Genomic DNA, 24,219 nt, shown 5'->3' with positions numbered 1-24,219 from the left:
TATATATATATATATATACAATGGATTATTACTCAGCCATCAAAAAAAAAAAAATGAAATCTTGCCATTTGCAATGATGTGGATGGAACTAGAGGGTATTACGCTGAGTGAAATAAGTCAATCAGAGAAAGACAATTATCACATGATTTCACTCATGTGGAATTTTTTAAGAAACAGAAGAGGATCATAGGGGAAGAGAGGGAAAAATAAAACAAGACGAAATCAGAGAGGGAGACAAACCATAAGAGACTCTTAATCATAGGAAACAAACTGAGGGTGGCTGGAGGGGAGGGGGTAGGGGTGGGGGATGGGGTAACTGGGTGATGGACATTCAGGAGGGCTCGTGACTTAATGAGCACTGGGTGTTATATAAGACTGATGAATCACTGAACTCTACCACTGAAACTAATGATACACTATATGTTAATTGAATTTAAATTAAAAAAAAAGAATATATTATATATTACTATAGCTATTCTAATTCAATTCCTTTAGGTTTTAACAAGCATTACATCGCAAGAGTGTTGTAATTTGCAAATATTAACCTGACACTTAAAAATCTGGAACATTTAAAATACTTTAGGCAGCTCTAATAAAATTGGAACCCAGACAATGAATATGACTCTGATAAAACCTCTTCACAATTCTAGCTCTGCTTTGTTCAAAGTTCTGCAGTGCTTAGTATGTCATTGATACTCTTTGTATGTTCAATTCTGTGCAAGAATATCTGTGGAGATTAAAATTCAAATAGAATATACTTTAGGAACTGTTCATAACTGGGATCCCACACCTGCATAAATTAAGTTCAAAAACCATGTCATACTGGGGCGCCTGGGTGGCTCAGTTGGTTAAGCGACTGCCTTCGGCTCAGGTCATGATCCTGGAGTCCCTGGATCGAGTCCCGCATCGGGCTCCCTGCTCGGCAGGGAGCCTGCTTCTCCCTCTGACCCTCCCCCCTCTCATGTGCTCTCTGTCTCTCTCATTCTCTCTCAGATAAATAAATAAAATCTTTAAAACAAAAAAACCATGTCATACATCTTTCATATATAAGCTATCTTTTCTCAACACAATTAACCCATTAACTCAATGAATAAATTGTTTTGTCATTTGGACCTATAGACAAATACATATACGTATAACGAAGTAATAATTTAGTTATGCATTTGTCTTACCCATTTTATTATCTTTTTCTCTTATTGGCAAAATAAAGATTAAAATGTGTATTCAAAAAACAATGTTTTCACCTTTCCCAATAATATTCCTGATCTAGATTTTCCACAGTGGTCTGAGCTGGCAGAGGCATCCCCATCGGGGCTGGGGTCTGCAGCGGGGGCCGCACTCCGGCCTCAGGGGTGCCGCGGGCTGGAAGCCGGAGAGCAGAACACTTCGCCTGACCACACACCGGGAGGCCCATCCAGAGCAAAGGGTTTGCTCGACAAAGAATGCCCCTTATCAAGAGCTCAAAGTGCCACTCGCGTCCTTACTACTCAAACATTTACTTACCATAATGGCAGTGACTAAACACGGTTAACGGAGTTAAGACTCTTCCTCCTCGGTACAAGGGCATTCACTCAATTCCTTGTCTAAGCCTCCCTTTATTTACACAAAAAGAGCTTTATGCAGAAGTGCTTGTGAATACAGCACAGCGGAAATGCGAGTCTAGTACCTAGTGTTGTGATGATGTGCTGTCATGTACAGCTGGTAACACGGACAGACAGCAAACAGTAACCTCCCCTACCACCCTGGCATCCAGCCTTGGCCGCCACCGCAGGGTGGGTGCTACGGGACACTGGTCGCCACTTAGCTCCCAGACGCCCCTGTGCCTGCAGTCGGGCTGGGATAGCACCAGTGGCCCTGGCTACCACGCTGACTCACCCCCTCTGGCCTCGAGACGCCTCTGGGCTTTCTGGAATGTGTTCAGGTTCAACGCCCTCAAATCCAAGCTCTGGACAGCTGCCATTTAAATGTCTCTTCTTCCTACACTCCCACCACTCACCTCCCCCTCCTCTTCACACCGTGGCTGCGCCCAGTGGGGTGCAGCCCTATGACTGTGACAGGCCCGACATTCCCTCACAAAATGAACAGGTCGTCGTCGTTGGCTTCGAAGGAAAACACAACAAACAAAACCCCAACAACACACAGGATATGTGTAAAACAGGAGAAGTTTCCTGGCCCCCGTCGGAGGCCTGCAGCCCTGTGGCCCCAGCTCCCGCCCCCAGCTCCTGCCCAGCCGCCGGCCGCACTTACGATCAGCTCGAGGTCGCCATCTGAGCCTGTGTAGTCTTCCATTACCGCCGCCTCAAAGCCCAAGTCCCGGATGAGCCGAGCTATCTCCAGCGGCTGGATGACTTCTGGGTTATACTTAACCTCTGCCTTCCCGGCCATCAGGGCAACCAGCACCGAGAGAATACCTGGAACCATCGGGCCACAGTTATAACACTCCAGGCAAGGCCTCTGAGATGACAAAGTCAACATAACCCATAACAAAGAAATGCATCTGTCCCAGAAGCCTCTAGAAGAGGAGTCCTCAAACCTGACTGCACACTAGGATCACTTGGCGATCACCAGGCCCGGCCCTAAACTCAAACCAGTTAAATCAGAAGCCCTCAGGGTGGGTGCCAGGCGACTTTAATGCACCAGCCAAGTGTGAGAACCAGTGTTCTAGAACAATGCTTCTCACATTTTGATGGGCACACGAACCACCTGAGGACCCTGTTAAACTCCAGATTCTGGTTCAGTCGGTCTGGAGTGGGTCTGGGGTTCTGCAGATGCACCCCGCTCCCACACAGTGTCTGTGCTGCTGGCCGGGCGTTACTGAGTCGGGCTCCAGAAGATGCCGAGGGTGCCGAGGGCACCCACACCTCACCGCAAGGGATACAGTCTGCAGCTCGCAACTACTGTTCCATCAGTGGTGCACTTTTTTCACACACAGAAAAAAAATTCTTTCAAAGGTACTTTTCCTTCCTCTTTTTCTCTCTCTAAGCCCTTTCAGAAGTGGAAGAGAAATCCCAGGCTGCAGACCATCTCCGACATGTAACAGTCTGGCTTACAACTTTTCGACTCTATGATGGTGCAAAGGTGATCCACGTTCAGCAGAAACCGCACTTCAAACTGTGGATTTGGACCTTTCCTGGGGCTAGCGCTAGGCTGTACAGCCTTCTTTGGACATGCCGGGCAGTGGCTGAGCGCCTCGGCTCCCATCAGCTGTGGGAACAACCGACACACATTCTGACCCGCGTCAGGTCGGTTCGGCCAAGCTATGATGTGCCCTAGGTTAGGTGGATTAAATGTATTTTCGACTTAGGATATTTTCAGCATATGATGGGTTTATTGGGACATAACGCTACTGTAAGTCCAGTGAGATCTGTACCTTGCTAACACTACTGTGTGAGTTTGAGGGGGAAACACGACTCATTCACATAAAAGAAAGACATGTGCTTTAGAAAGGATGCCATGATGGATAAAAATGGGGGAGTCAAGTCAGGAAAAGAAGCACAGGCACCATGAGATATAGGATATTTTATGAGCAGCCAGCCCATGGATGACAAGCACGCCTCAATTTGCAAACAGTCGTTCTAGAGCTCCAGGACACATACAGCATAGGGAACCAGAGGCTGGAAACGTGTCACCCTACTTTAGGGCTGACTGGGAAGGCCAAGGAGTCTGAGCAGAGAGATACATGGAGAGAGAGAAAGTGACTCTGCTGGAGTCAGGGTTAAGATATTTTCCAAACAAAACACTAGGACGGGATTATTGCTGCACTTTCAGGTTTAAGAGACAGTACTGGAAATGCAGTTTAGAGGACAACACTGTGGCCCTTCTACAACACTCTGTGATTTACAGGAGCAAAGGATGGGATGTTCAAAACTGCCACTTCTCCACAAACTGCAGGCTATGTACTCATGCGACAGTGTGAGGCCGATGGCTGGGGCTGGAGGGGAAAACAGAGATGACCACCGGGACAAGCTAACTGAGAAAGCTACCCACGGAATGTGCCAGGACCTTTACATTGCACTTCCCATCACTAACTCACTCAGAGATACATTCTATTCTATCTTAAACAAGCTAAACACTTCCAAAAGAACACAATGCCAAGCGCCCAAGAACATCAGACAGACTTCTCTGCTATCATACAACGAACTTGCTGCCAGATGATCAGGGCTGCTGATAAACTGAGTCAGTGGGGACTGTGAAGGGAGAGCACAATGCTCATCCTGCTGCCCGCAGCGTCTGACAGCCTGCACACGCAGCCTCCCCAGCCTAACATGGGCACAGCCTCCCCAAGTCTAATGTGGGGGCAGGCCTCTTACCTGCTTCTTTTTTTTTTTTTTTAAGATTTTATTTATTTATTTGACAGAGAGAGACACAGTGAGAGAGGGAACGCAAGCAGGTGGAGTGGGAGAGGGAGAAGCAGGCTTCCCGCCGAGCAGGGAGCCCGATGCGGGGCTTGATTCCAGGACCCTGAGATCATGACCTGAGCCGAAGGCAGACGCCCAGCGAGTGAGCCACCCAGGCGCCCCCCTTACCTGCTTCTTTCTGCAGGTTTCTCTCTATGTTGGACACACAGGATGCACAGGTCATGCCTGTGATCTGTAAAAAGCACTTCTGAGGTGCTGCTGTGGTAGAGGCTTGCGGGGACTTGGACGAGGAGCCAGGGCTGTGGTTTTTAGGAAGGCCCCCAGCATGGGGAGCCTCTTCCTGCACAGACACAGGTACGCCAGCTGTGGGGTGCGCTGAGGAATTCCCCGCACTGTGGTTTCCAACATGGTTGCTGTAACAGTTTTCTAGAATAAAACGTAAGAAATCATTCAGATTAGAAGAATAACTTTTTCTTAGAACAGGAGGTTCAAGCCTGATGGAAGCAAATGAAAGCTCCTGAAGAAGCTCCATGGGGGTTGGTTTCCATCACTGCCCCCCTCCCACCAGAGACAGAGGCACACAATCACAGACATATGAAAAGATGCCAATACTCAAGAATGGAATGTTCCAGCTGGATGAGTGCTCTAATTAGACGATGACAACAAGAACTCACCAGTCCCTCCACTAAGCACATGGATGACCTCCTTTAAAATAGCTGTACAATATCTTGTACAGATAGAGAAATGGGTTAAAGAAATTTAAAAATGTGCTCCAAACCCCTCAGGTAGTAAGTAATGAAGCTAGCTTCTAAACCAGGTCTCTTCACCCCCAGGATCTGTACCTTTAAGTATCACATTCTCCTTAGCAGAGGTCTGTTCCCCCCAAAGAATCCAGTGGACCCCAAACCCCTTCACTGAGTTGTCTGCCTTTCCCTATTGTTTGCCTGTGTCCTGGATGTGCTCTGGACACGAGTCCTTGTCAGGTGCCCGCACCACCCATACCTGTTCCGGGCTGTGTTCTGTACCCGCACCCTCAGCTCGTGGTGGCTCTTCTGACAGAACAAGTCCTGAATGGTAACGAGGCCCAACTTACCAACCAACTAAACCATCTTTAATGGTTAGTATGTTTTGTGCTCCAGTAGCAGATCTGTCTGCCTAAACACTAAAAATATTCATAGTTTCCTTCTAGGAGCTGTTACTTTCATAAACTTCCATATCAGGCCTATGACATACTGCAAATTAACTTTGTGTAAGTTAAGAGGTGAGACTTAAGGTTAATTTCTTTCCATTTGGATATCCAGCTCCATAAACTGAAAATATCATCCTCCCCCGCCCTCCCCAAGGAGTTCTGGGGATGAGAGTGCAGACATCGTCAGGGGCCATTTTTCTGCCCACCACATACATACCTACATCTGTAACTAATCATCCAGATCAAGATCTAGGACGTTTCCATCACTCCAGAAAGTCACACAATTTTGATGACAGAAAGTACTTTTAAGAGTATATACAAAAGAAAAAAAAAAAGAGTATATACAAAAGATAATTATATCATTTAACAATGAACTCTCATTTTATTTGAAAATCCAAGCTGCAGAAGACAGAAGTTGGCATTAACGTGTACTGAGAATAGGCCGTGACTTTCAAGTTTTTCTAAATAAATCTCACATCCTGGGATGTTTTGCTCGTTTTCTGAAAGGTGGCTTAAAAGCTACTTCCACTCATCCTAAGGGTCCAGTTGACTGACCCTTTCAGCACCTTCAGTGAAAACCCTCCACCACTCTGGCCTCACAGGACCTCTCTCCCTTCTTGATGCAGGGACCACAGCTCACCCACCAGCACAGGTATACTCTCCTGGACCTGGTCATTGTTCAAAATGACTCTGCCCTTTGGATCTCAAATTCACAAAAGCTGTTTTGTGGCCACAACCTCTCAACATTCTATCTCCTGCACGCATCCATCTGCACCGTACCTGTCCAACCCCCCTGCACCTGTTCAACCCTCCTGCACCTGTTCAACCCCTCCCTATTTTCCCAGTCCATCACCTGTTTCCTGGATTCACCTGCCTTTCTATCCAAATATTGTGGTCAACAATTTTAACAATATTTGTACTATTACAGAGAATTCTGTACTCCCTTACTAACCTACAACTTACACATTGCCATTGAACCACACTGGAATTTAACTCACCTAAATTCTGAGCTTCTGGAGATTGTTAAAGAAAGCTGAAATAAACTAACAAAACCCAAACAAGACCTTTTTCTTTATCCATCTATGCTAAGACTATGGGTGGGCATGTAAATTGACTTGGCTTTCTGGAAGTCTACTTGACAATATTATCAAAACAGTACCTCTAACTGCCTGGCACTTAGTAGAGGCCCAATAAGTATTTGTAATGGAATGAAATAAAGTTTATATTCTGTGACCCAATAATTAATGCTTTCAGGTATTTACCATAAGGAAATAACTAAGTATGTGCATAAAATGTAGCCTCAAAGATCGCCATCAGTATTATTTACAATCACATGCACACAAAGTAGATGAGAACAATCCAATCGGAAACTGACTGAGTTATGGTGCATCCATACAACAGAACGCTATGCAGCCGCTGAACATGGTGATGCAGACATATGGATGGACCTATAAGCATGTTATGATGCAGGGTGAAAGAGATTACAAAACCACCATATATAATGCAATCTACCAAATACAATGTATCTATGCATTTCTAAATATAAATTATATATGCTTTGGGAAAAGTCCAGAAGAGTATGTATGAAATGAAATGCACCATGTGGATATTGGGGGAAGCATACTCTAGACCCGGGAGACAGCAAGTACAAGACCCTGAGGTGAGAACAAGCCTGCTATGAGGACTGGGAAGGGGTTAGAAAGGTAGGGAGTCAGGGAGGGGGTTTCTAGATCACCCTAAGGACTCTCTCTCACAACACAGATGGGAAGGTTTCAGAGTCTCAACAGAGTAACAGGAACACTGTGAATGCTGGGTAGTAAACAGACTGTAAGGCTGAAAGGCAAGAAGCAGGGAGACTATTTCCGAGTCTCTTCCAGGATCCAGGACACACAGGATGGTGGCTTGCAGCAGGGTGCTGGCCTGTCTGACCTTATCTCCCATTACTTATACTCAAGTTCCACCCAAGCCAGACTGCTCCCAAGACAGAGCGGGAGGACTCCCGCCCAGGGCCTGTGCTGGGTCTCCTCCATCTTGTCTGGTGCAGTCCTGCCCTTTTCTGCCTGCTGAGACCCTGAAGTCTGACCCAAGCCCAGCTCCAAAGTCACCTCTATCATCAAGTCCAGACACTGGACTTCTCCTCTTCTGAATCTCAAGAGCGCTCTACCTACGCTTTCCTTGTCACATTTATTCCAACCTGCCTTGGATGATGGGTCTCTGATGTGCTTCCGTGTTAGAGTGTGAACCACATGTGGGCAGGTCCGGGACCGTCTCTGAGCACTCACGGCAGCCAGCACAGCGCCTGGGACCCAGAAGCCCCGCAACACACGCTGGGATGAGGGAACAGTGCCCCAAGAGGGACACTGCCCACTGAAAGGGTGAGGGAACACGTTACACGTAACAGAGGACTTTCCCTCACGGTATATTCATAAAGCCGTTCATCTGTTCATTTATTCATTCAAAAAGTACTTACCATGCAAACCAGAGCACACACGCAGAGCTGATTTCTAGACACAAACCAGGTCTAAAGGTATTTTCAGCTGCCCAGTAAGCTGGCTGAAATTCAACGCCTGCCACTTGCCCATGTGCTCTCAGACCGTTCCCTTTTCTCTCCCTGCTCTATTGTCAAGGGGGCTGACCCTGCAAAACCACTTTTCCCAGGTTCCCTTGCTAACTGGCTTCTGATTAAATTTGGCACGGGGGAGGTAACCAGTGGGAAACGATAGGACAGAAAGAGGGAAAGCCTGAAGCGTTTCCCTTCTATCTACTGGGAGCCCAGGTCCTGGCCACAGCCTCTAAGTAGCTCCAGGGCCGCCAGCTAGTACCAGGCAACCTCAGCCCCCAGGCTCTCGTGGCGCCCTCTTCCCTCAGATCCTCCTGCTGGGGCACCAGGTTCTGCTCTCAGTCATCTCTTGGTTTCCTGCCCATTCCCTGTGTGGTTGGTGATTCAGCTCTCTCTACCATCTCTGAGTAGTTCCCCGGATTCAACCCTGCCACTGAGCTACCCCATGAGCCCACCTGTCACTGCCTCTTCTTTCTCTTTCACTCCCCCCACAAACACCTCCTATGCACTGGGTGCTGCTGAGTCCAAGGAGAAACAACATGGTTCGAAGACTGTGTTCAAGGAGCTCCTCTTCCTGATCGTTCCAGAATGACCAATCAAATATAAATAATGCCTTTTTAGCATTTAAGTGGCTATGAAGATAGTCACCAGCACACTATGGCTTATCCTAAATTTTAAAGACGGCCAGGTGAAATACAAAATGCCCAGCTAAATTTGAATTTCAGATAAACAACAAATAACTTCTTAAGTTATTTTATAATTTATATATTTTTTATAATTTATATATACTTATATTAATAAGTATGTCCCAAATATTGCATGGGACACACTTAAACTGAAACAGTATTCACTGCTTATCTGAAATTCAAATCCAACTAGGTGTCCTATACCTTTATTTGCTAAATCTAGTACACTGAATACCTCTTGGGCTAAACACATAATTCTCATAATTCTGGCCAATAAAAAGCACTGCTCTTTTCTTTCTCCACTTACTTAGTCAAATCCAATTATTCTGGATTACGCAATTCAACGCAAATTTCTTCTTACTGCCAACAACCCGATTCTACTGTTGGAAGACTTGAAACCTCATACAAATACAGCAGATGATGACTCTGTATTACATTTCCTACCTTTTAAGTACAGGATTTACTGTTCCATTGTGTTTTCCTTATTGATTTTTGTTTAAAATCTCCTTCCTGAAACTTGGTACAAAAGACAAGGTACAGAACGGGGCCAAGTCACTGCACATGACTTACCCACTCCCTTTAAGGGTGTGTGTGCAGGGCAGCACCAAGACAGAGCGAACTTTTCAAGGAGACACACTTTATCTTGGCGGCCACCGCGAAGTGTACGTGGGAAACCCAAGTCCAGCGGGCCCTGAGCGCGGCTACGGGTCTTCGCCCACAAGCCCTTCTTGGAGCCGGGCTGGCTGCAGCGCAGACTGACGGGACTCTACCGGCCTGGCCCGGCCTGCAACTCGCATGGCCGCACAGGGCCTGTGTCCTGGGAGCAAAGCCGTGGAAACACTGCTGCCCACACAGTTGTCCCTCGTGTGTCCGGCCCTCCCTCCTCATCTTCGGCCTCTCTGCAAACCCCCTATGTATCTATCACCTTCTCCATCCCTCCTCGGCTGAGCTCCTGGAGGGCTGAGCCCACCCCCCCAACCATGCAGCTGGCCACCCCCTCGCCCAAGCCTCTTCCTCCTAGTTACATAGAGCCTGAGACCCCGTAAGCCCCCTCCTTGAAACAGCTTCCTTTACTTCCAGGGTGCCATCCTTGTCTGTGAAAATCTCCTTCTCTAGACACCCTTCCTCCCACACCAGTGCCATCACGTTCTTCCCTCTACCCATCCCGGGTCACACTCACTTTCCCTGGCCTTCTGTCATCTCCCACGGCTCCCACCACCCAAATCTGCATTTCCAGCCCCGCTCTCCCGGAATTCAACCCAATACTCTGCTGTCGTCCAGCATCTACGCAGCTCGGGCTGGCCGCAGGCTCTCCCTTTCCTCCACGGCCCGTCCCATCACACCCCTCACCTGGACCAAGCTTGCTGGCTGCAACCTCCTGGATGTCGTCCTAATCCATCTCTTGCTCTCCAGCCCCAAATCGGCCCTCATCCCGCCTCCGCGCGGTCTCTGTGCCTCAATCCACACTGCACCGACACCGACAGGCCTGCTCAAGTGTGAGCTCACCTGCGCTGCCTCTCGATTAAAACCCACCGCTGACACCCCTCACCTTCACAGTAAAGTCCAGCCTCAGCTGGACGTGCAGCCCATTCGGAGTGGCCCACCTGCTGTCCGGCCTGTCTCCCCTCCTCCTGAGTCCTCACACTCAGGCCGCTGCTCTCGGCTCCCCCAGCACCCCGAGCTGCCTCCAGCATCCTGTCCCCGTCCCCTGCCCTCGCTGGCTCCTGCCACACTATTACAGAGGCTCTCGGGAGAGCCCACCGCGCACAGGTCCCGGCACACGGCAGAAAGGCGCACTTCTTTCCACAGCCAGCAGGAGGGCAGGGGCGACCATCACTGCATCGCCTCCTTAATTCCCACTTTCCACGGAATGGGCTCCAGCTGGTGAGACTAAGATTCTGTTTTTACTGTTCTGTTCAGCAGAGAAATCTCAGAATATGATGATGGCTCCTTTGGAGAGAGAAGGTCCTGGTGTTCGCACAGAACTCTTTTTTAAAAAGAACACAGAATCGGAGTTCTCTTCAGAAAAAAACGAAGAACTTAACATCTTAGTCCCAGCTACACGAGAGGCGAAATCTGCACACCAGAAAATTCTCTCTTCTACCCTGACACAAGCTGCAGAATTTGGTCGCCCCTGCTGACAAGTGAGCAGCAAGTGTGGCCCCCCCACCCCACCCTGCAGGCACTATGTCGTAAGCACAAGGAAAGGAGGAGACCCCAGGGTGCGCTTCACATGGGTCAACTACATACCAAAAAGGACTGAAGTCTCAAATCCCATTTCTTCAACAGCAGCTCGGAGTTCTTCCGGGTGAATTACAGAGGGATCATAGAGCACCACTCCGGTCCCGTCAGCCAGAGAGACTGATATTTGCTGCACCCCTTCCCTCTGGGAGACCAGGCCTTCGATGGACTGGACACAGGACGCACAGGTCATTCCAGCGATGGCAAGCACCACGGTACTGCACACGCCTGGCTCCTGGGTTCTCGGGGCGGGGGCGGGGGCCGCCCGGTCGGAAGACCTGCTACCTGCCCCACCCCCTGCTGCTCCATCAGGAAGAGAGACTTTAAAGTCCCCAGGCGGAAGAGCTTCAATGGCCCTCTGCAGGGCGTCTGCAGTGATACGAGAAGGGTCGTACTGTACTTGGGCGATTCTGTTCTCCAAGGACACTTGAATATTTTGAACCCCAGGGAGTGGGCCTATGTTTTCTTCAATATTCAGGACACAAGACTTACAGTGCATTCCATCTACTCTCAGTTGCAGGGTGACCACATGGCTCCCGTGGTGTCCCGAGGGCTCAGAGTTATTGAGATTCTGGTTATCAGAAGCCGAAGGTGTCTTTGGGTCGGTCCTCTGTAACCGCCCAATATCAATGGGTCCCAGGCTTACGGGCACTACTCTGTTCTTGATGACAGCTTCAAAGCCCATGTCGTTGACATGGTCCCTGAGGTCCTGGGGCTGGATGAGATAAGGCTGGTAGGTAATGACTGCTTCCTGGGTGCCGAGGGACACTCGGACCCTCACTACCCCTTGCAGTTTCCCAAGCCTGCCTTCAATGGAGCTGACGCAGGACTGGCAGGTCATGCCCTCCACCCGGAGCTTGACCACGGCCTCCAGGCCAGGCGAGGACCTTGAAGGCCAGGAGGCGGCCTTTCCTTCTGCGATGCTGGCCTCAAAGCCCATGTCCTCAATGTGCCGGCAAATCTGCGGCAGGCTCAGGATGGACGGCACGTACTTCACGGTCGCGCTGCCTTGTTCCAGGGAAACCTTAATGCTCACGATGCCTTTCAAGCTGGAAATCCTGCCCTCGATAGACTTTACACACGACTGGCAAGTCATGCCCGAAATGCTGATGGTGCTGCTGGTCGTCTGAGGGGGGCACACGCCATCCAGGCCGCCTTCATAGCCAACATTGTCAAAGGCGAAACTCTGCTTCATTGCTGGCTCCCCGGCACGAGCGGGCAGAGAAACTTTAGACAGGATCTAAAGGGAAAAGAAAGAACATATTTTTTTTTTATCCTTGAAACTAAATATTTGCTGAAATATCCCAGCTTGTCTGGCGCTGAGAAAATGGAAAACAATGCCATGGGTGTCAAACCAGCCCGAGAGTTTAAGATCATAAAATGCAGGGAAAGAAAGCTGTAAAAACATGCCTGACCAAATGAAATGGTTCGATGGGTTTCTTTTAGCTCAAACGTTACGTAACTCTGAACCTAGACATCAACTGTCCACCTTGGCAAGATGTGTTTTCTTACCTAGAAGACGTGCAGGTTTCTCTAGGGAATGAAGAGAGCGTGATACCACTCACGCGCACAGAACGAGCGTGGCAGGCCCACCTGGGGCTGATCCCTGAAATCTCCCTGCAGAGCTTGGATCCTGCTGCAACACACATATGTAGATTGGGCAGCACCTTAATTCTGTCTCTCTTTCCAGGGGTGTCCATCTCATTCTCTTAGCAGGGGTTAAATTTAACAACCACAGGGCACGTGTTCCAAATGCAGACCTCCCAGGCCCTGTGGGGTCAGACCACAGACCTGTGATAAAAGGTCTGGAAGTATGCTCCGTGAGCCAGGGGAAATGAGCACGAGTGGCTGGACCTAGAGGGGCAGGAGGGGGAAGGCTGGAGGAACTTCTCAGTTCTGCCTCCACTGAGTGGCACTGTCCCCTTGGGGGCCTGGGACAGTTATAGTCATTACCTATAAATCACAAGGGCTTCCCTGAATTAAATGGACGCATTTCCTTAATGTACCGTAACACAAGCATAATTTCCTGACTTCTTTCTTCCCATAATGACCTGGCTTCAGCCATTCCATTAGCAAAACCAAATCTTCTTTTTTTCGCAGGGTCCTAGCCTTCTCACACTCCTGATTAGATACGGTTTTTCTACCAGTACTATTACATGCTTCTTAAATTCAGGAACAGGCCTTTCTGTATGGTACATGATCAAAAAGCATGTCACTCTGTGCCTTCACAATCTTACCTATATCTCCAGATGGATCTCAATTACATGGATTGATCTCTGTATCCCTGTGCATAAAACACCTATCTTTCCAACTTCAGCTTTTGAGCAGCTTAACAAAATGGAAGTTTAAATAATTTTCAAAGCAGACTATAAATGTTCATTTGTACATCCACAAAAGAAATCCTAAACTAGTCTGGGATTAATAATTATAAAGAGTTGTTTTTAAAAAATATTCACTACAGTATTTCCTAAATAGTAGAGAAAAGAGAAAATAAGTAATTTATGGGATAGCAACTCAAGAGTTTATTGCATTAAATAAATATACTGAGATTACCTGTGGTATAAATATGGAAATGCAGTATATAAGGATGACATGGCACAACAGTTTTAATGGACAACTGGGAAAAATAGAATTTGAAACCTATTTATCAAGAGGTATTTCAGGTAGCTCAGAGATGAAGATGTAAAAAGCAAAACAGTAATAATACAATAAGAAAACACAGGAAAATACCCATTATAATCTCAGGCAGGGGTAAGTCTAAATATGAAAAAAGAAACAGAAAAACAGGAAAATCCAAAAGCTATAGAAGACTGATAAATCTAACCACAATTAGCAGAAAACACTGCTCTAACCAAGGAAAAAGATAAATGAGAAACGAAGGGGGAGAAAGGATTTGCTTCGGATTAAGCAAGAGCTAATTTCCTTAAAATACAAAGAGCTCCTTCTAAGAAGAAAAAGGCCAACAATCCAACAGCAAAAAGGCAGTCCATCAAGAAGGAAATGCAAATGCCTTTTCAATATATGCAAACACAATAGCAAGGCAGAAATGTGACATTTCAACAGCATTCTGGTACTGCTGGGGCCAGCACCGTCCGCTCATGCCTTAGAGCTGGTTGGGGGGTAACCTCTCATGAGGGCAACTTGGCAATGCATAGGAAAATGACGAAGCCAAATATTCTTTGACCCAGCAACTCCATCTCTAAGAATTTACTCAATAAATATATTTGTTCCTGTATAAAAGCAAGCATGCAGCGAAGATATTAAAGACTGCAAAGAACTGGAAACATTAAATAGCCATCAATAAGAGGTTGATTAATTCAATTACTACACAGCTATACAAAGGAATAGTATCCAGCTCTTAAAAAAGGAATGAGGTAACTCTGTATATACTGAAATAGGTGGATTATCAAATATATCATTCAGTGAAAAAAAGCAGGTCACAGAATACATAGTGAATACAGAGTTTCTGTTATCTTTTGCTGCAAGACAAACCAAATCTGGTGCCTCAGAATGACAGCTCACATTGTTTCAATGTGGGCAGGGCTCAGCGGGGAAAGCTGGTCTCTGCTCCTCAGAGCATCCTCTGGAGTGGTGTCAATGGGCCTGGAGGTTCTACTTCCAAGAAGATGGTCTGTCCCTCACATGGCTGGCCAGTTGAGGCTGGCTACTGTCCGGCTGCCACGCGCAGGGACCTCAGTTCTCCTGCGTGAAGCCTCTCCACATGGCTAGGTTGGGTACCTCACAGCTGCTGGTTTCTGGGTTCTGAGCAGCAGTGTCACAGTAGTGAGCATTCCCAGAGAACAAGTCCCAATGTGCAAGCACTTACCAAGCCTCTACTTGCATCACACTCACTAATTCACCATTGGCCAAAGCCAGTCACATGGCCAAGCACAGCCAATATGGGAGGGAATTACAGAAGGGCTTAAATACAAGGATGCGTAGTTCATTGGGAGGGCCACCAAAGTAAGTCTATCATAGCTTGCCAGCACTATCTGTGAGAAAAAGAATATTATACATGTAGCTGGTTGCATATGCATGGACTATCTCTGGGAGAATACATAAGAAACTGGTACAGAGTTTGAGGAGGATCCAGGGCTGAGGCAAGAAGGGGCTGAAGGAAGAGTTACTTTTCAGTGTATAACCTAATGTATAATGTACATGCATTACCAAATTCTAAAAAATAATTAGTTTAAAAATTAAAACAACACGAGTATAAAGATCTAGAACAATGACTGGATTGTGACTGGTATTAAATACTTGTTTAACTGAAAAAGATGAAAGAAAAACTAAGATATTCAAGGATGCTCACTTTAATATGTCTTAATAAACAAAATTGCCTCCTTAAAACAAACATAACCCTCAATCACCTCGTCTGTTGGAAAAACAAACCCCTAATGATTTACTATCCAACTTATTTTGCTTGGTCCTAGGTAGGTCTAGCTAAAACTCCCCAAACCCAAAACTACAATGCTAGCTCTTAATCCCAGGATTATGGATTCTATGCTCCTGCCAAAAAGGTTTGCAGAAGCGTTGGAAGCTACTTGTTTGTAGCAAACAATACTCAGAGGTCCCTCTTCTAGACAGGCAGGTTTCTAAAGACAAGTAGTTACGAAAGATAAAGCTTTTTTGCACGTAACACAACTTTATGAAACACTAGAGTTTCTGTTGGTTTAGAAGCAACCTCGTAACAGTTGCTGGGTATCTGAATAGTTTTTAAGTGTACACACATGGCGTGTATGTGTGCTTTTAATTCCATTCTTCAATTAAGAGGATCTTTGGGGGGGAAAACTCTAATGAATTCGAAAAACAAACAAACAAACAAACAAACACGTTGAGGTTTAAGGGCTCATCAAGCAATCATGGACAGTGGAGAGGGGGTCCAGGGAACAAACCGTGTCCAGGGAAAATCTTAGGGAACCCCAGTGCTGCCTAATCCTCACTAAACTATATACTTCTTGAGGACAAGATGTCTGGGACTTCTTTGGCAAGCCCAACAGGTTGGGGAAGAACTTCTGCTAGGTTTTAAATTTTTAACAAACTATTAGTATGGTGGGCATCCGGATCAGAAGGGACTGGCAACACAGGAAGAGGGGGGATTTCCACAGAGGGGAATCCAAACATGAATTTCAATTCTTTGCTACTCTTTACATACTCAGGCCACATGCAATTTGCTGTGAGTCCAGGGCTTATAAAAGAAAAGATGGGTAAAGGGATATAAAGGGTTGATTCACTAAGGTGGAGCTAGGAAACGAAAATAAGATCTGCAGATAGGTCAGTCTGGTATAAAGAAGAAACTGGAAATGGGGTGCCATGTTTGGACGAAAGGTTTCAGAGCCAGACCGAAACTGAAAAGCCCAGAAATGACATGCCTTGTAGAAAATGTCTGTGGCCACAAATCCAAAAGCAACCTACCACAAGCATGATGCAAGGACACACTAGCCACTTTTGAGATCTCTTCGCTCCACTGGGATCCCCAACTTCCTTAAGGATACCCCTGGCCCAACTTACCCTTGAGACTTCTTCCACTTCGAAGGCTGTGTAATACCCTTAACAATTCAAGAGGCAGAAATGTTCTATAAGCACATAACCCTTCCAGTGTCTAACTTGCACCCCATACAACTCTGGGCACCTGAACTTTAATGGAATTCAAAAAACAGAGACGTCCTGCTGTTTTCATATGTACGCAGATCCAGGAAGAGCAAATAGTTAATGATTCTCAGTGTTATTTTATGAGGCTGGCATTTTATATCCCTAATGCTCAAGATAATTCTACAAATAAGTATTCTTATCACCATTTTACTGTTGAAACAGTCTCAGACTCATCAAAGGTCACAAATCAATTTAAATAACAGCTGGGATTTAAATCCAGCTCAGAAGTCCAGCAGGCTATTTTTTTAAAAAACAATGTTTAAGTTTACATTTTCCTTTTAGCCATGCTAATTATAGGAAGAGACTACAATGCGGAAAAAGCAAAACGCACAAAAGCAAAACGCGGAAAACACAGAAAAAGAGCCACATCTTACTTGCCACGTAACAAAGAAGCTAACAGCTAAGGGAGTGAGCACAGTAAGGAGGCTGAGGAGCAGCCAGGAACACTGAGCCCAGCGGCTTGACTGAGTCTGAGCCTAGCCTTCCTTCAAACCTTAGTAGGTCACCTCTAGCTGTCTCTGGGACTTCAGAATATCAGTACTCACTCTGGTTTCGCCAATATTTCTAACTGCAAATACATTCAAGGCAACAACATTTACGAGGCAGGACACAAGAAGAGGTGGCAGTGGTTCTGGAACCTTCTATATCCTCCTGAATACAGTGTGAATGAGTCACTGCGAGGCCCTATTTTCTTTTTTTTTTTTTTTAAAGATTTTATTTATTCATTTGACAGAGAGAGACACAGCAAGAGAGGGAACACAAGCAGGGGGAGTAGGAGAGGGAGAAGCAGGCTTCCCGCCGAGCAGAGAGCCCGATGCGGGGCTCGATCCCAGGACCCTGGGATCATGACCTGAGCCGAAGGCAGACGCTTAATGACTGAGCCACCAAGGCGCCCCAGACAGGCCCTATTCTTATCTGAGAAATCTCTGGATATCAGAGGTTCATAAGGGAGGGAGGGTCAGAAGAGACTGTTTGACTCAAGAAAAGATCCCACATGCAACACTCCAGGCAGATGGGCACCAGTCTCTAAAACCCCTGAGGAAGGGTCCATGTCTCATTGTTAAACCTGTATGTATACACATTTACAGGAGTATTTACTCATGTATTAATACATAAAATTGAGATTACCTACGGGTGAGACTATCTGTATGTTTTCCAGTTATGAACATTTAAATTAAAAAAACAAACGTCACTTTTATACCAGAAAACAAATGTGTTTTTTCAGTTTATCTAAGGCAAAGAATATCATGTTAAACCACACAACATCAACAACAATATTAATCATTGTGATAAAGACAACAGCAGTGATGCCCTGATGGTATATTTGTGCATGGCTTTATACTCTAAAACTACTTTCCCGTATTTGTTTAAATATCTGTCCACCTTACTTGCTGTGAATTTACTGAGCATATGTCTGACAGTCTTGGGTATGAATTCCAGCCATGTCGGAGCAAACCCCAGCCTCAGTTTTCTTAGCTGCGGGTAAAATGGGATAGTAAGAAAGCCCACCCTACAGTTTTTCAGGAAGGCCTGAAAGCTAAAAGGATTTAAAAAGCTAACATCAAAAATGTTTGAAAATGAATGACTAGGAAGGCAAACATGACTCATTTGGTCCTCAAAAGTGGCCCAAGGAGGTAAGCAGGGAACTTAACTATTTCCACCATTTAACTGATAAGGAAAACAAATCATTAAAACTAGTGTACATATCCCCCCAACCCCCACTCCAACCCCTTCAAACAGTTTTTTTCATGATGTTTCACCAAGGTCCAGAAAGAGCTTCCAGCCACTCTTATTTAAATTTTATCTACTGAAAAAAACAAACTAACCAAAACTCAGGCATTAACTCAAACACTGATGAAGGCCAACTATGGGCCTCGGCTGTGTGTGCGACACCCAATCTCTGCCCTCCGAGGCCACCCCAGCTCTGATGTTGACTGTGTACTTTCTGGGAAATTCTGAACAAATGCATTGCCTGTTTCCTTCTCTTGACCACAGCAAGGAAAAGTATGAACTCTTCCTGAGAAACTGGATGCAGTAAATCCATTATTTGCTTGGGATAAAAAGTGAATAAAGTTAAATTAACCAGTCTCAGTATATACACACAAGGCATGTTGTTTTCTACATACGGCAAAATAAAATTTAGAAATTCACAAACTCTAAGACCTCTCCAAGAAGCACTTCACAGTTATTACCTCAGAAAACTTGTTTGCAATCTCGTTCCAAACAGCTTTACTATTAACCGTTTCAGAGAATTTCGTGGCTTTTAACTTATGTCTATCGCAACAACTATTCCATCAGACTTTTATCAAACCAACAGCATTTTTTCTGCTTCAGAATCTTCTCTGATAATCCTGTATGTCAAGCCCCTCCCATCAAAGAAATTTTATACAACAGGCCAGTCACTATCAAGCAACTGTCAGTATCTTCAAATATGTTTTTACATTTGAATGAAACAGTGTAAGTCAGAATCATAAGGTCACCATTCCCTTATGTCATTTGCCAGAATTATAAGATCATGATGTAAAAGACCTTACATTAAATATGTGCAAGAGTACCACAGGCTGGAAGAAATGTCACACCAACGCTAGTAATTCAGATAACTGTTATGACAGAAGTCAATGAACTTGGGATTATTTTTGCTAATTATTATTATTGATAAATTCCATATGGCAGTCAGATTTGGTGAAATAACACAGCATGTGTTTTTTATCACACACAACTGTATCCTATACTGCCTAACGAATGTAAGTTTTTGCCTAGAATTATAGGTATGATCAGCTCAACATAAAACAAATATATTCCTTTGAAAGACTTAGGTATAAACACGTGTTTATGGCGTATACTACCCTGTAACGCACAATAGGAACTAGATACTAAAAATAATCCTCAGAAAATGAAATGGAGGTGGTTGATAAATGTTTTAAAAAAATAGTGTATGGTCAAGTAATTTTGACAAAAGAGCCAATACTCAATGGAGAAAAAAGATAGTCTCTTCAATAAATGGTGCCGGAGAGGGGGCGCCTGGGTGGCTCAGTTGGTTAAGCGACTGCCTTCGGCTCAGATCATGATCCTGGAGTCCCGGGATCGAGTCCCGCATCGGACTCCCTGCTTGGCGGGGAGTCTGCTTCTCCCTCTGACTCTCCCCCCTCTCATGTGCTCTCTCTCTCTCTCTCATTCTCTCTCTCAAATAAATAAATAAATAAATAAATAAATAAATAAATAAAATCTTTAAAAATAAATAAATAAATGGTGCTGGAGAAATTGGATAGTCACATGGAAAAGAATGAAAATGGACCCGTATCTTGTACTATTCACGAAAATTAACCCTAATGGATTAAAGACTTAAATAGAAGACCGAAAACCATACAACTCTAGAAGAAAACACAGGGGGAAAAGCTCCTTGACGTGGGTCCTGGCAATGATTTTTTGGATATGACACTTAAAGCACAAGCAACAAAATCAAAAATAAACAAGTGGGACCACATCAAACTACAGTTTCTGCACAGCAAAAGAAACCATCAACAAAATGAAAAGCCAACCCATGGAATGGGAAAAAATATTTGCAAACCACAAATCTGATAAGGGGTTAATATCCAAAATACATAAAGAATTCCTACAACTCAACAGCAATATATATGTGTGTGTGTGTGTGTATATATATATACACACACATATATTTATATTTATACACACACACACACACACGATTAAAAAATGGGAAGAGGAAACGAATAGACACTTCTCTGAAGAAAACATACAGATGGCCAACAGGTACATGTGAAGGGGCTCAGCACTGCTAATCACCAGAGATATGCAAATCAAGCACAACCAGGTATCACCTCAGGCCTGTTAGAATGGCTATCATCAAAAAGACATACCAAGTATGAAATAACTTAACTCTCAAGTAGATCCAAAGTTTGATTTATCACAGATTTTGGGTCAACACATTGTTGGCAATAAACAAGTACTCATGTAAATGAGTAAATGACTTTTAGCTTGGTTCTTATCATCCTAAACCACAGCTACTACAAATTTCCCCCATTTGAGAATAACTCATTTAAATTCTTTCTAAAAATAATCCTAATTTTAAAAGTGGGACTGCAATTAAACCTGATGACATAGAGATGTACATATATCAAATGTGTGTGGGTGTATGTTCACAAAACATTAAGTATAAAATATAAGGTGTATAATACCATGTACCACCTGCTCCTATATCTGTAAATAAACAGATACATGTACATATATATGGCTGGGGCATATGGTTGCTTACATTTTCTTCCCAATACTTTTCTCGATTCCCCTGTGCCCCATAATGAGCACATGTTACTTTTACAATCAGAGCTTTAGAAAGAAATAGTTGGAACTCTGCTCAGACAGATTAACTGGCTGATACAGTTCTACCAGGCATTCAGACAGCCTGAATGCCTGGTACACATCTTGCCTCAACACATCTTGAGTTGGGAATTCTACTGAATATAGTTAATTCTGGCAGAAACAATACCGTGTTGTGTTTCTATAGTACTCCACAAAGTGCTTTCACAATCCCAGGAGGTGGGACTTATTTATTCCACTTTGCAGTGGGGAATGTGAAGCTGGAGGAGACCGAGACTCACCTGCCATGACCCCCAGCCCGGCACCAGAAGAGCACAGATCTGCACCAGACCCTCAGGACCACAGCCTCTACCCCGGCCTCTACATGGACCCTCCTTTCCAAAGGGCTCCCCCAGCCAGGTTCAGGTTGCTCCCCTAGTCACACGAGATCAGTACTAGCTGTTAAAAATTAGAATATTTCACCTTCAAATAGACACAGGCTGGATTTTGTAAAGCAGTCGTCTGAACATTTTAAAGAAATAGCAGGCGTTTCCCCCCCCCCAAATTTAATATTTTGCTCTCTTAGACACTCAGCTAAACAATATAAAAGCTGACCATACACTGCATAAATATGTTTCATAAATCTCCTTCAACAGGTGTAAATCTTTTGCAGAGTACATTTCAAAAACCTCTTTTCACAAAATTTCCTTTAGCTTTGGGACTTTGTAAACAATAAAAACCAGAAGAAACAAAAATAGCTCTTAAAGAGCAAGAGACTCATGAAAACTTTCCTTTGTATCTAACTAGTATTTTTGTCTATCTGCCTTCGTCACTAAAAAAACCCCACACAAACCAGCAGTCCCACCTGGAAAAGCTACGGGAAGGCACCATTTTTACAAAACGTTACACTGCCCTACTTTTGAACATGACCTGACCTTTGGGTTAACAAAACTTCCATTTGCTTAAGAAAAGCAGCTTCGTTTTGCAGCAACCTGCTCAAAATATTTCTTTAGTCGAAATGTGGACATTAACAAAATAAGGTACACATTTAAAAAAAAAATAAGAAGAGGGGAAAATCCATTTTCGTCTGAGTTGCCTTTTGGAAAACTTTTGCTCCACGGGGGCTTACAAAATATCCTAATTAAAATAAGCAACCAAAGCCGGGAGTTACCATGATGGACTTTTGTCTCTGGAGATCCACCTTGCCTCCAGCTCCCTCCCTGAGACCGGCTTCCCTGATCCCTCACTGCTCTGCTCACTGGACCTGGGAGAAGCCTCCATCTGTAAGCCCGGTCCAAGTCCCCCTCCGCTTTTTAGCCCTTCTGCAACTGCACTGACCTGATTGGAACGGATTCCCCGTGTTCCATTCAAAACCTTCTGGGAAAACTCTCCTTCCTCCTCCGAAGTCACTGGCCTGGTGGAGCCCCTGGCCCCAGCGTTCCTCCTGAAGGACCACCGCTTGTGGACGGACACCAGGGTGACCTGTGGGTCACCCAGGGTCGCCAGGAAGGACGGCTCAGGGCTCCTGGGCATCTCACCCCCAGCTTCCTCCATCGCTGTGTCCACGGTCACACCTTTACCCACCATTCGAGCAAGCAGTTCACCCTCACCACGCCACCTGGTCATGTGAGAAGGAAATGCTTTAAAAGTGTCCTCCTAACTAGCAGGGGGAGGCACCTTCTGTGATCCGTCCTGCGGATTCCCCTCTGCTCCGGAGCCAGTCCGCTGAGAGGCTGCCAGCCAAGTCCAGCAGCCAGCTTCGGAGCTCGGGCAGGCTGCGCACCGCTGTAGATATTTGCTCTTGTTTACCTACATCCTTCCAGCCAACTGGCACCCTCTCACTCATCACACCGCATCAGGCACTGGGAGTCTCTGCACACGGCCCCATGCGTGCCCTCACCCAGCCCGGCCAGGACACCAGCCAGCGTGTGCAGGAGCCCGGCACGGAATCACCTCCCAAAGCTGAGCACGGTTTCCTCTCGGCCATGTGCACTCCCAGAACCCCAGCCTTGACGGAGGGCAGAAATGACACTTCCGCTTATTGTCAAACTTCCAGAGCTTTCTTGGAATAACTCCGGCTGTCTCTTCCGTGGCTGCAGTGCTGGCGTGTGCAGCACACTAGGGGACAGAAGTATTTCCTAGGCAACATGACTTGCATTTTCAAGAAGGTGTAAGAGAGTTCCATGTTTCCTGCAGCTTTGTTTCCCCTCGGGCCAACTTGGCTTGACTTCAGTAAGGACTGACTGCAAAACCTCACTGGATACCAAGGCTCATCCACTTTTTATACGGAGCAGGACAGCCACGAGCTAACCCACAATTCAGGCTTCTCAGGCCACCGGCAGTTCCATGGGAGGATTCGGAGAATCCAGGCGGCCTCCCGCTCTGTTGGGCAGCACTATCTCCCTTCCCACCCCCACCGGCTCGCTGCCGGGAAAGAGGCAACCTCATCCTCCATGGGAAGGAACAGCTCCACCACCACTAATCCTGGCACCGCTGCCCTCTCCAAGTGTGTCGGTATGGAATGTCCACACTGCCGACTGAATCGGGTGGGTAAAACAGACACCATATCCTTTTGCATTCCTCTCCGGGGTGAATGTGCCCCTGGCAGGGGAGGGTGGGGTCACAGGGGCCTGTACCTGAGGGCATCTAGAACATACCGCCTGCGGCTCGAGGGCACTGAGGATTCTGCCTCCTTAGGAATGACCCTTACTCCCCAATCAAAACTGCCACGGCTGCCCCAAGAACTGCTGACCAAGAGATCTGCTCTCTTTGAGGGAAGGCGGCCTCACCACAGGCCCCCCCAAGACTCTCACTCTTCTACTTCTCATTCGCTCTGTGGGGATCTGACCACTTCTGAAACATGCTCAGGGCAGCCAACTCCCATGCGTCTCGCTTGGCTTCTTATCTGCCCTGCGCGCAGTCAAAAAAGAACCTGCCTCCATTTCCAAGAAGTGCCATTCAAATGAGTGACCAAAAAGGAATGGCACGTTGGATGCTAAGGGCCTCAGGCCCCAGCTCCATGTACACCGAGTAGGAGCCAGCTTAGAGGAGTCTGGGATATCTGTGATTGCTTTCTTGCCATCACTCAAATCTTGCTTATCTAGGGTCTCCCTGTTTCCTGATAGGATCCATCAGGATCTATGTGTGCCTGCGACCACCTCAGAGTTCCTTTGTGTGCATCGTATGTTCTCCGAATATCTGAAGCTTATCTTTTTTTTTTTT

The 24,219-nt window shown here is 45.9% G+C and overlaps 1 protein-coding gene across 6 annotated transcripts in view; it reads right to left on the bottom strand.

Moving 5' to 3' along the window:
• Positions 1-24,219, bottom strand: part of ATP7B (ATPase copper transporting beta) — a 73,719-nt gene that overhangs the window by 30,584 nt on the left and 18,916 nt on the right. For 2 of the 6 annotated variants that reach the window (XM_031035770.2, XM_031035771.2), the window contains exons 1-4: positions 22,336-22,666; positions 11,044-12,274; positions 4,527-4,784; positions 2,248-2,411 (exon numbers count right to left, since the gene is read on the bottom strand). In XM_031035770.2, coding sequence (XP_030891630.2) covers positions 2,248-2,411; positions 4,527-4,784; positions 11,044-12,274; positions 22,336-22,623 — 1,941 coding nt within the window. In that variant the 5' untranslated portion in view covers positions 22,624-22,666. Of the gene's footprint in view, positions 1-2,247; positions 2,412-4,526; positions 4,785-11,043; positions 12,275-22,335; positions 22,667-22,806; positions 22,907-22,950; positions 23,058-24,219 lie in introns of those variants that run through there. The other 4 variants (XM_031035773.2, XM_031035772.2, XM_081814882.1 and 1 more) reach the window with 3 other exon arrangements.

The sequence above is a fragment of the Leptonychotes weddellii genome, chromosome 3 (assembly GCF_054177405.1).
Source record: "Leptonychotes weddellii isolate Sample4059 chromosome 3, ASM5417740v2, whole genome shotgun sequence".
Taxonomy (NCBI): Eukaryota; Metazoa; Chordata; class Mammalia; order Carnivora; family Phocidae; genus Leptonychotes; species Leptonychotes weddellii.
This window is presented reverse-complemented; position numbering and strand designations above follow the sequence as displayed.